This window comes from Apus apus, chromosome 1, assembly GCF_020740795.1.
Source record: "Apus apus isolate bApuApu2 chromosome 1, bApuApu2.pri.cur, whole genome shotgun sequence".
NCBI classification, from domain to species: domain Eukaryota; kingdom Metazoa; phylum Chordata; class Aves; order Apodiformes; family Apodidae; genus Apus; species Apus apus.
Genome location: NC_067282.1, coordinates 127,965,933 through 127,978,683, shown reverse-complemented (window position 1 = coordinate 127,978,683; position 12,751 = coordinate 127,965,933). Strand labels below are relative to the sequence as shown.

The 12,751-nt window shown below is 40.2% G+C and overlaps 1 protein-coding gene across 2 annotated transcripts in view; it reads left to right on the top strand.

Annotated features, from left to right (window-relative positions):
• Positions 1-11,962, top strand: part of ANO2 (anoctamin 2) — a 171,077-nt gene extending 159,115 nt beyond the window's left edge. For both annotated transcript variants that reach the window (XM_051625894.1, XM_051625885.1), the window contains 5 exons: positions 2,429-2,581; positions 2,686-2,738; positions 4,612-4,793; positions 10,445-10,550; positions 11,681-11,962. In XM_051625894.1, coding sequence (XP_051481854.1) covers positions 2,429-2,581; positions 2,686-2,738; positions 4,612-4,793; positions 10,445-10,550; positions 11,681-11,962 — 776 coding nt within the window. The remainder of the gene's footprint in view (positions 1-2,428; positions 2,582-2,685; positions 2,739-4,611; positions 4,794-10,444; positions 10,551-11,680) is intronic.
• Positions 11,963-12,751: the final 789 nt, after the last annotated feature.

Genomic DNA, 12,751 nt, shown 5'->3' with positions numbered 1-12,751 from the left:
CAATTGCCTTCTCTTAGCTTAGGTTTTGATGTGAAAGATGCTAGGGTTACTGAATGAGTCAGTGTAAATCTCGTAGAACATGAGTGATACCATGGGAAGTTTCATGCTGAGTACCGGTTCTCTATCCCTTACACAAGACCACTGGCCAGCACTCTTCAGATCCATAATTTAAAAGCCTTGATCTGTGCCCTTAATCATAATTTGGCGGCCAGAGTTAGGGGGACAGTGTATGCCCTTTCTCTGTTGGCATTGGGTTCTGTTCAGGCCCTCTGCACAGATGAACAGCTTCTGTGAAAACTGGGTTTCTGGGAAGCTTTGTGGTCTGAAAGACTTCTCTTGATGCTATTTGCCTTCCATATTTTTTGTCCAAGGGCCCAGCCAGCCTAAGCCTGGATGAGATGTTGCAGGCGTGGTATCAGGTGTTGAGAACCTGACGGGGTGGCTCTGATGCCTTTGCCTCTTTAGTGCATAAGTCAGCCAGTAAAGGTGACTTGTCCTGAGGACCGATAATATGTAGCTTGGGTTCTTTCTCTCATCTGAGATAGAGTCCGTGGCACTGGCAGCACATCTGGTCTCCTGTTGTGAGTCCCCAGGAGAAGGCATTCTTGACTTCCTGTAACACACAGCCTTCAAATAATTTTGTTCACTAGCTTGTGCAGTGAGGCTGAGTGATGTTCATTTCTGTTGTCTGTGGGCTGCCAAGCAAGTAGGAAAGCTATGAAAGAGGCTGAATGTCCAGAGATTCAACTCCTGGCACAGGTGTCTTTAGCCTTTTGAGTCAAAGCACAGGAGAATAATCCCCAAAGTCAGGTAGGACTCCTGTGTGGGATCAGAGTTGCATGTCAACACTTAGAAGAGCTCTATATGGAGTCCTTGCAGCATAAACGTGTATTCTAGGGTTGCCATCAAGTCCTCCAGCCAAAATAGTGTGTTTTGACATCAGCTGTCCTTAATGGAACAATCTTTGTGAGTGCCCTGCAGGTGTTGTAGGTATTTCCACTGTTAGTGGACAGAACTCCAGGATGCTACAACTCGATTGCTCTGGGACCTAAACTGTATGACAGGGATACTTCTCTTTTCAATCCATGCAGCTTTGCTGACATATTAATTTCTACAAATACTGACCAAACTAAACAAGTACCTTTGAACTGCAGAGATTGTTCAGGGACTACTTGTTTTGAATGATTGTTTGCTAAATTACTACACAAGACCATCTAAATAATGGCCCAATTGGTTTTATTTTGGGGATTTTTTGCCTGCTTTTTGCATCATTTACACTTACATAAAAAGAAAGCTAGAAGATTGAAGAGTTTTCAAGACAGCCACACAAAGGCTTTTGGCTAAGAGTTTTTTGAGACATATTTACACAGTTGTCCAGAAGTCCTTTGCATACCTTGAACATTCTTTCATGATCTTTTAAAAAAATTAAACTACGTTTTTCCAGGCAATGAATAAAAGGAGCAGCAAACAACATCAAAGCAAATGTGTGTGTGTGTGGCTTATACTTAAAGCATTGCAAATGTAGCTTGTGCTTTTTTTGTTGTTGTTGTTTTTTGGTTTTTAGGACAGAATCCTCCCAGATCTATTCCTGCTAAATTCACTAAAACCTAAATATAGGATAGTTTGGTGCTTTTGGTGCTATGTGTTTTTCTAAGCATTTAACAGTTTTTTGAGGCATTACTCTAACATCTGTTTTTATTTCCATGTTAATTCCTTTTCCTGACTCTGAACAGAAAATATTCAGGAAAGTATGATTTCAAGGATAGAACATTTTCATGCTTTGATAAAACTTCATCTTAGTGTGTGTTGTTTGCTTTATCTCAAAGCTAAACAATGAGAAAATCAAAAGGCCATATATATAATACAGATATAATCTTTTACTGTGCAAGTATATTGTCACTGACAAAAGAAAGCAGGAATGTCAGTCAGAAGACTTGCAAGCTACACACAAAAAAAATACGTGCAAGAGAAGATCCTAGAAAAAGCTTTTTTATCAGTTAGTTGTAGGCTGTGACAGCTGTGCCAAAGGAAATTATTTTAAAGTAAACAGTTGTGCTATCCCTGATTTTCACAAAAAAGATCAACGGATTCCTCTCACAGTGTAGGGAGAACTTAAACAGCTGAAAAAGAAGCCACAGTAAATAGGGCCTTACACTCACGAACCATTTTTCTATTCTACTATCTTTTTAATTCTGAAGTGTAAGTCAAAGTTAGATTTATTTGTTTAATCTCATTGGGATTACTGACTGCATTAGGATAGCATGCTTTTCAGTCTCCTTCTATTCCTCATTAGTTTTCTGAGGCAATAAACTTCTCTCACATCTCTGAAGTTTTGTAACCCGCAGAGCTCGTCAGTGATTTGCTGTCAGCTATGTTTACCAGCTCCCTTCAGAAGATATAAAAAAAACATTGCATATTTCTCTTCCAGTTATCCAGTTTGGCTTTGTCACACTCTTTGTTGCCTCCTTTCCTCTGGCACCTCTCTTTGCTCTTCTGAACAACGTCATAGAAGTTCGGCTTGATGCAAATAAGTTTGTTACTGAACTGAGAAGGCCAGACACAGTAAGAGAAAAAGATATTGGTAAGTAATGAAAAAACATTGCAGTGAAGATTACTCAAAAAATTCAATGAGGAAGAAGGAAAACAATAGTAAATCCATTAATAAGTTCTGTTTTTCACTTACAGGAATTTGGTATAATATTTTGAGTGGTATTGGAAAGCTTTCAGTTATCATTAATGTAAGTATTTGGTGACACCATTTTCTAACCATGATCTTGGGAGCTTATATTGTCCCTCCAACGTAGTTTAAAAAAGTAGTCTGATTTTCTCAATTTCTATAAAATAGAATAAAATCTAAATTATCCAGCTCATTCTTGTACAAGTATTAAGCATAATTTAATTACAAGTGAGATGACCACTCATATCATTCTCTCTATCCTTGTGTTGTGCAGAACAGGAAGACTAATTCATATAAGAACAATAAGGGGATGTAAGCAGGCAACACTAGATTACGGGTTCTAATCCATACTGATGTCTTTTTCTGTTACTCTGCTAGTATAACTGTTGGTATGAATAAAATGTATGTGAACATAGCATCCTATATTCTAGGAACAGAAAGTCTTTAACTAGACAGACATTAGCATTGTTCTGGTATATACAGATGTGTTTATATCCCTAAACATAATTTCTCCCACAGAGTATTTCTGTAAGAGTAGGTTTAGGGGGTTTTGAGTTGGGTTACACACTCCCCAAGCTACAAAATTTTGATGGAAAACTATATTCTTTCATGGAAAAAGAATGATTAGATGAACATAATTTTCCTGTATATGCTTTATGTTAATTAAGATTCATGCCCTAGGAGTTTGATCATAATATTATCTAGTGAGCTTTTTACCCACAGATCACAGAATCCTTTAGGTTGGAAAAGACCTTTAATATCACCAAGTCCAACTGTAAAATATCAGATATCAAAGCACTTTAGAAAGACAGATGATTGTCATTACTGAAGGGAAAAGCTGTGCAGAGGTGTTATGCAGTTTATCTAGTACAATAACTTCCAGCACAACAGCAGTCTGTAGCAACGTGTTAAGCTATCATTAGAACTGAGAGAACTACAATGCCTCCAAAGCAGCAGTGTTACTTGACTTGGGTGAAGCATTGTTCACTTATTGCTCAGCAGTTTCCAGGATTTAAGGTGGGAAATCTGTGCAGCCCTGCACATACCCATAATTTTGCTGTCAGTCATAGATTTCAGGTTTCTAGCACTCACTGATCTGTGCTGGATGAGCAAAACACTCCAGCCTCTCAGTTTAATCTGAATACACTTTGCTCTTTGATTATCTTCTTTGTCAAACAAACTCTGAACATTTTTATTTCCTGAGGATTCTCTTAAAATATCAGCTAGCTACTTTATCTTGACAGCAATGTAAATATGTGAATATCCAATTAAAAAAACCCAACACAACAGAACAACACAACAATAAAATGGATACCCAGTTCTGCTTCTCCATCTCAATAACGATGCAGAAGAACTATTTGGCAAAATGGAGTTTTAAATTAATCTAATTAATTCTTGTTGATATGACCTAGATACTTCTGTGTCTTACTTCACAATTATACCTGTTTTATACCAGCATGAGACCCACCAGTGTCAGATGTATACCAGTGTAAAGCCTGATGCAGTGGCTAAAATGGAGGATGACTACCTTACACTCAACTGGTTTATCTCAGATATCACTGCATAACTCCACCAAATTATACTCCAGCTAATTAATTTGTTGCCTCACAGTTTTTTAAAACTAGTGATAAACACCCAGATGGCTCCAGGGGTGGAAAGCATTGGAGAAATGTACAGTACATTAATTGCTTTTGCTACTTTGCTCTAAGAAAGATTCCTCTTCCCAAAGTACAATCTTCCCCTGCAGGGACATAGCAGGCGGCTGTGCATTTATATATGTTCTGTACCAGGTCTGGCCATTTAGCTGTCACTTGATTATCAATCTAAACTTACCTGAACATGAAAATTATCACCTGAATTAACTAAATCTGAAACATGTTAGCCATAGCTTCATGGTGCTGTTGTTTGGTTGATTATTTGTTTTCGTTTCTCAGGCTTTTGTAATTGCTGTCACATCTGATTTCATTCCACGCCTTATGTATCAATATGCATACAGTCAGAATGGAACCATGCATGGCTTCATCAATCACACGCTCTCATATTTCAATGTCAGTCACCTCAAGGCTGGAACGCAGCCAGAGAACTCCCTGTTTGCACAGGATGTTTTATTCTGCAGGTAAAGTACTTCTCATGACAGTTTGCATAGTGAAAGTTCTTTGGACCTTTTTTCAGAAAATTTTTTCCAAATGGGAATTGGTAATATCTGTGCCTTTTAAAAGGTGGTTTTAAGAGTACAGCTTTTAGAGTATTTTCACTATGCTAGAAGGTTTTCCCAGCGCATTAAAAAGCCATACAAGCAATTATTCAACACAAAGGTACTCAGATAAATAATTATTTATTTATTGAAAGACATATTTTCAGTAAAAACTATTAGTTTTAAAATGGAGGACTAACCAGAACCAGGCCTTCTTTTTTAGTTATTAAATTCAGTGTTTACTTGATGAGATCTGAGTTTTCAATAGATTTTTCCCATCTTTAAAGCCTGCAGCATTTCCATAGAATCATAGAATGGTTAAGGTTGGAAGGGACCTTAAAGATCTTCAGGTTCCAACCCCCCTGCTATGACCAGGGACATCTCACACTAGATCAGGTTGCAAAAAGCCTCATCCAACCTGGCTTTGAACACCTCCAGGGAGGAGGCATCAACAGCCTCCCTAGGCAACTGTTCCAGTGCCTTATTTACCCTCATGGTGAAGAATTTCTTCCTGATGTCTAATGTAAAACTCCGCTCTTTAAGTTTAAAACCATTAGCCCATGTCCTATCACTGCTCTCTCTGGTGAAAAGCTCCTCCCCAGCTTTCCTGTAGGCCCCCAACAGGTACTGGAAGGCTGCTATAAGGTCCCTGTGGAGCCTTCTCTTCTCCAGGCTGAACAACCCCGACTCAGCCTGTCTTAATAGCAGAGGTGCTCCAGGCCTTTGATCATCTTCCTGGTCCTTTTCTGGACCCTCTCCAACAGCTCCATGTCTTTCCTGTGATGAGGGCTCCAGAGCTGTGTGCAGTACAGCAGTACTCCAGTTTCCCATCTACGTGTCTTATATTTCAGAGTAATCTTTTCAGACTGGGGAAACAAGGGTCAACTTCCTTTAAAATATGTCCAAAGTGTCTAGTCCACTGCTCCCATTGTGCAGATACCTACATCGTAGCGTCACTTTGCATGAGAAATCACTAGCATGGTTTCAGGGCTCTCAAATTAACCTTGCTTTTTAAATAAAAATATGCAGATATTCAAAAAGCTGTTTCAAGGCAGTATAACCTAAGGCTCTTCCAAACTGAGCTCCTCAGCTGGTATATTCAAACAAACCACTTCAGCTTCCTTTTGGGCTCCTTGAAACCACCCTGTGCTTAGCCTCTGCAGTGGCAAGAAATCATCACTGAACTTACTCTTCAGTTTTCTTTGGAAGGAGAGCCTTTGTTTTAATGTTTTTTACTACACAGAGGTCTTTAACCAGCCTCCCTTGCTTTGATCCCGAATATATTTGCCTGTGTTTGCTGTCTTGTCCTGAGGTGTGCAGAGGTTTTTGAATCTGGTACTTCTGACAGTTAACATCTGAGCCTCCCCTGGTTCTAAAACTACCTGCTGTTTTGCTTGTGGCAGAGGGTAATGTGCCTTCACGATGGGGGCTGTCTTCTTTTCTCAAAATGTTGGTTCCTGTGAGCTCTGCTATTCCTTATTTCACTGTGTATCTAGGAGTTATTTCTTAGTATAACATTATGTGGGAGAGTGTGCATTGTTTCTGTACTTTCTTGTAAGTTTGTTAAATGCTTTTCTACTCAGTCTAATTTGTATCCCCAAATTAACATGTATGTTCCTTCAACAAGCATCTCAATCCATACTGATCTCCCACATCACCATGACTTTGCTACTTTCACTTCACTACCATTTACCTGATGTCAGTCACTGGCCTCTATTTATGGTGTGCCAGTGTATTTGGAAATGTGTGCACTAGCAGCAGGGATGAAAGGCACTCCTCAGGTTAGCATGAGTTCAACAGAGCCAAAATACAGCGAGACAGGAATAACTCACACTAGGTATAAAAATGGTCCGTGCCTGATAATATCAAGTCTGAGGGGGGAAAAAAAACAACAAACCAAACCAAAACCACAAACCGAAAAAAACACCAAACGGCAAAAGGAAACGATTAGGACAAAATGTCAGCATCCACATTAGCCTTTTCTCATTATGAGTCACCTCATTTGAATCTTATCAAAAACTCAGCTTCGAACAGAAATATCACTGTGATAAAATATGGGGTATCTAGCTTGTGTCCCAAGAGACAAGCAACAAACACAGTCCCTTAAGCTGGAAATAAAATCTGCTTTTCTGTTTCTGGCAAATATGTTGGGAACAAGCTGACCTCTCTTATTCTTAGATCTCTGTGACCTCTGGAGATAAATGTGGCTACAATAAGCCTGAATTTTGCTTCTTAGGGGCACTGCCTGAGATTAAGGTATCTTAAAAATAACCATAACAAGCCAGAAACAAATCTCCCACCAAATGTCTGGAATAACTTATTTGAATATTTTGAGCAGCGTTTTCTACTATGCTGTGAACTCTTTGACACTGCTCCCAAACAAACATTGCTGTAACGCCATTCTGATGCATCACATTAGTTGTAATGATTTTTTTTTTTTTTCAGAGCAAAAATGCCATTTGAGTAGCCGAAGGCAAATTAAAAGCAAACCTTACTAAGTTACGTGACATTTTTATTGGTTTCGCCCTTTTAAACTTTATAATTTGGTATGGTAATGGAGTACATAGATGAAAGCACACTGATCACACTGAAAAGAAGAAAGCAGCAGATAGGGAGTCATTAAAGGGGCTTTTCCCTTAGCACAAGTCTGTTCCAATATTCAACAAATTTACAAAGTGTCTTTGAATGAGTTAATGTTCTTAATGCCCCGGGATTCATCTCAGCTACTCCCAGTGATCAGTGGTGGATTCTAACATTTTCCCTTGAATAATTCTTATATACCCTTGCATTGCTGAAGATTAATCACTTCCTTTCAGTGATTCAGTCAAGTTTTCTTCAATTTCTATTCAAAGATAAGCTGAAAAAGGAAATTAACAGATCAGCTGATTTGGACTGATTCACAGTTCCACCTAAATATATATTTTGATTTTTTTTCTACCAGTCTGTCTTTTTCCCTATGCAATTTACTTGTTCAATGTACTTGCATGTTTCCCTTAGCTCTGGCTGCAGTTCAGTTTTTTTCTAAGTCTTACCTGGTCGTCTCCATCCATCCTCATTTCCTCAACATACCTCTTCTCTCACTGTGCATTTTTCTTGTTTCCCTCAGAACTTTTCTGGGTTCTATTCTTAAATCACATTGACTACTTCACATTCTTATCCTTTTTCAGTGGAATTAGAGTTGATTGCTATTTTTGAACCACAGACGTCTTTGTAACACTGGTCATTTGCTCCTCCTAGCATATCTGCTGAATGAAGTATTTTAAGAATGAAGAATTGAAGAGCTGAGGGAAAGAATGGACTTTTTAAGAAAGAAACTACCTGTAGAATACAGTGGCTAGAAAAGGCCCAGATTCTTGCACTTTAACATCCCATGTGCAATAGAATAATTAAAAAGGGAGGTGGGGAGGAGGCCCAGCTCCCTTGTCTGTAGCTCTGACAACATCTCCTTTCACTATAAATAATTTTCTAGTGTTCTGTTGAATGTAGATTCAGGCATCATAAGCAGTGTGAGTTCCAGCTGAGCCAGGTGAAATTTCCAGGGGGTCTGATGTCCTGCAACACTTACATATTTTGTGAAGCTCAGAGTACATTAAATGAAAAACCCGCCGCAGTTGGTGACCTTTCCAGGTGAACCTGGGCTCCAGTTCAAGACTGGGAACCCACAACAAACTCAGTGGTTTTCCTTGGCTTTGATGTTCAAGCAGATTAAATTCAATGGAAGTGACTCTGGCCCTTGCCTGTACACAGACTTGAGAAGTCCACATGGTGCAGAAGGGCAGTAGAAGGGGCATCTGACAGCGTAGGACCAAACAGGAATCCAGTGTAAAACAGGACAGAGAGCTCGACTGCTGTGCATGCACCACCTGACAAAACTGAACAAAAATAATCTGGGGCCTAACACAGCCCAAGTAGTGCTTCCACAAATTGATACAGCCCCCAATTTAAAGTTGTTTTTGCTTCCTATTCCTCCTCCTTCTCCCCCTTGTGGGTTGTATCTTCTGTCCTATTTCTCCAGAAAGTGCAGCACAGAATTGCATCCAGTATTTCAGACTGAATTTCTTAAGAGGGGAGGAGAGGGGATATAGGGACTGTGTGAACTGTAAATATACAATTTAACATGCAAAACCATGTGGAAAGATCCTGAAGGTTATTTTGGTAAGCGCACCTGCAAACTGAAGCTGACAGATTTTATATATGAACCTTCTCCATTATCCCCCAATGGAGGCTTTTCCACAGTCTAATGAATCTTACTGTCAGGAAGGGTTTTGTGGTATTCAAAACAGATTTTCCCTTTCTTAATTTCATCCCATTACTTCTAGTCAAACACTGTGAACAGCACTAAATTATCCCTTTCAGTCCTAAGGGCACAATTTGTGCATGTTTATCATGTCCAACTATGGCTGTTACTTACCAAACTGGAGCAATATATGTGCTCTTCTTTAATCTTTTCTGGTGAGTCAGTCTCCTCAGCCCCTGGATTGTTTTGCTGAACTGCCTCCAATTTGTTGCTGTCTTCCCTCCCATTCCCCCCCCTTTAGTTTTCCTTTTCCTCTTTTTTGTTTGTTTGTTTGTTTTTTTTCTCTTCTGAAATCCCAACAGCTGAATGTAACATTCCAGGTTTGGCTTTACCCGAGCTGTTCAGAGAAGAGATAATAGCCCTCAGTACATTGTGCCCTTTGTTCATAGATCCACAAGTCATACTGTCCTGCTGCCACGTTTTAGACTTGTGCTGTCTTGTGGGCCACTGTAAGCTCCAGGCTATTTTCACTGCATTTTCTTTCAAATGCTATCCTTTTGAAGATCTTCCAATTGTTTTATTTTTAATTATTTTCCATTTCCCCAGATTATTCTCATTGTGTTTCCTGTCTGTATTTCTTATTGCTTTCTCTGTTTCCTGCTATTTGCAAAACTTTCCAATTTAGGAGCATCTGTGACTTTTATTACCCTGTTGTTTATTTCCAAATGATTGATGATAACACTAAAAGCATCAGTCTTTACACCAAACCACTCAGGCTCTGTTTCATCCTGTCTAAGGCTACACAGTTAATTTAGGAAGTGCCTTTTCAGTGGCTCCCCCTGTCGTTGATGCAAGGAGAGAAACCACCAGAGTGTGAGTCAGATTTTGACATGGGCTGGATTATTGCCTGAATGAATCAAGGTTTAGGCAAGATGAATGCAGATTTGTAGCCTTTGGTCTGAAAATGCTGTGAACCATCTCTATGCTTTAGTTTCAACACTTTATTCCCTGTACACTGAGAAGAATATAACATTAACAAAACAAAACAAACAAAAAAAGGGGACATTTGTAAATCCTGGTAAATGTGGAAAATTTTGTCATTAGAACAATGTTCTGATTTTGGTTACAACTTGAAAATCAGACTAAGCTTGCTAAATTCAGTGGAGATAGTCCAGCTCTACTTCTGGAGCTGTATTTCATAAGAAGGGTTGAAGTAGGAACATCTGGAAGATTTGATTCCTTAGATTTCATTATTGGAAAATCGTGTTAATTAAAGCAAGTGGTGCAGGTGGAAATTGCTGGAACTGTGTGATAACTGAGCTGTCTTCATTGACAGGTTCAAAGACTATAGAGAACCACCTTGGTCCCAAAATCAATATGAGTTTTCCAAGCAGTACTGGGCGGTGTTGTCTGCTCGTTTGGCTTTTGTTATTCTATTTCAGGTAAGTCTGTTTATTTGTTGCCATTTTAGTCACAGAAGTATCATAATAAATGGTTTGGAATGCATGTGCCAAAGAAGCCCATGTCCAATAAAGCTTTTCTGCTTGCAAATACCCACCCTGATGTACTCCCACCCACTTGCTGATGAGTCAGCATTGAAATCTTCCTGTCTTTTCTCCCCACTTGCCAAATATTCCTAAGTGTGATGGTGAGTGTTACCTGGTTTATATTGCCCTCTTCTGCTTGTTTGCCCCGTCTTCAGTAGTTTTCCACCACTGGCTGCAAAACATTTGAAACCATCTAGTTATGCTAGGCTTCAAATAGACTGCCTGTTGTTCTGCCAGAGAACATTCCCTGGTTAATTAGCTCCATTGTCTCAGCTGGGGATGGAGGGCTCATGCTAGTAGCCTTGTCAGCAAATTTTCTCACAGATTTTGAGGCATTGCACAACACAGTAGTTTGCAAACCATTGTCATGATAATATAAACCCCAAAGCATAATAATTTATCTATACGTTTCACAAACAAGCAAAACTTCTCACCCAGTCTGCTTCCTGCCTCTGTGTCATGACATCACCTGTAATGACCTTGACACTTGAGGTTCAAATTTGTTGCTTGCATGCTGCAGTAGTGTAAAAAATATTGCTTGCCAGCAAGCAGAAGGATTTGAGGAGAGAATAACCATGAAAGTTGTGGGCTGTCTTCTCAGGCCTTATTGGAAACACATGGGTATGCCTGTCTTGGAGGATGCTTTCACTGATTTTGCCATTATAGTTATGGATCCTGAATTCAGTCTCAATCAATTTGATGTTGAGATCTGAGCACCTGTGAAGGCCTGTAAAAAATAAAGCTGTTTTATCTACTTAGACCATTAATCATTTGATGAATCCAAGTCCTTTCTCTTTTCATATCTAACTGAAATATGCTTAATTCAGCCACTCCACTGAGGGGGACTTGTGCACAAACTTGAGCTGCTTCTTGAGCTAAGGCCTTGCTCAGCTCCTGCATACTACACACCACCAGCAAAATGTGTTTGACACCTGACTGATAGCTGTAGCAAAGGTTTGGTTTTGCTCTAGTGTGAATATTTTGGAGTTTTCGTACTTGCTTCACGTCTCTTGCTGTGTTTGCAGAACTTGGTGATGTTCCTCAGCGTTCTGGTTGATTGGATGATTCCTGACATCCCCAAGGACATCAGCGAACAGATCAAAAAGGAGAAAAGCGTGCTCGTTGATTTCTTCCTGAAGGAGGAGCATGAAAAACTGAAGCTGATTGAAAGCTTCATCGCCCACGACAGGCAGAAGCACAAAAGTGGGGCCAAAGGCAAAAGGAGCCGGGCTGCCAGCTTCAGTCAGTGTAACCACAGTCAGAAAGGCAACGTTGCCTCCTGTAGCTCACAGCACACAGAAGTATGACTCCCCAGGGAAGGGCAGCACACTGTGCTCACCTCTGCGATACCTGTTTACTGTGTGACATGATTCTGAGCAAAGAAGAGGCAGGGAGCAGGAAAGAGGCTTCTTTTGCTTCCTGAGAAGCTCCATATGCAAGGGTCTTTGTTACATTTTACGTGCTGCAGCGTTTTCAGACTTTATCAGGGCAGGATAAGCGCTACATCGTGGCTGTAGCTGGTCGCTGTGGTGATGCAGGTGAGTTGGGTAGGCACACAGGAATTCTCCTGGCTCATGCAGTCTCAGCAGTAGGAAAACAGCCGTCCCTCTCCCTGCATGACACCCTGTGGGGCATGAGGAGTAGAAGGGACGCTCTTGCTCTAGCATCTCTCTTTTGGCAGATCAGATCAGCTATGGCAAAGTGTGCACAACACACGGCCTCGTGATTTGTGGCTGCCAGCGGATGGTTTATAAAGATGTGGAGTCTCAAGGAGTCATTGTGCCTTCCTAACATACACTGCCACTTGGTGCTTTCTCTGTAGAGCATGCAGGGCACAGAGCTGTGGGAACAGAAGGAATAAAAATCACTGAGCACTTTCATCTACAGCTACATTGTGTTTTGCTTAGCAGGGGCTTGAAGGCATGTGCTAATGAGCAGAGGGGCCACAACATAGGCACCAGAATGAAGTAAAGTTGCTAGAACCAGGGAAGTTCATTGTTATTCATTGTCCTGAACAAGTAAAACCCTTGCATGTTTGATTCTCCTCTCACTTAGACTTGGAATTCAGCCAGTGTCAAGAGGAATTGCACCACTAC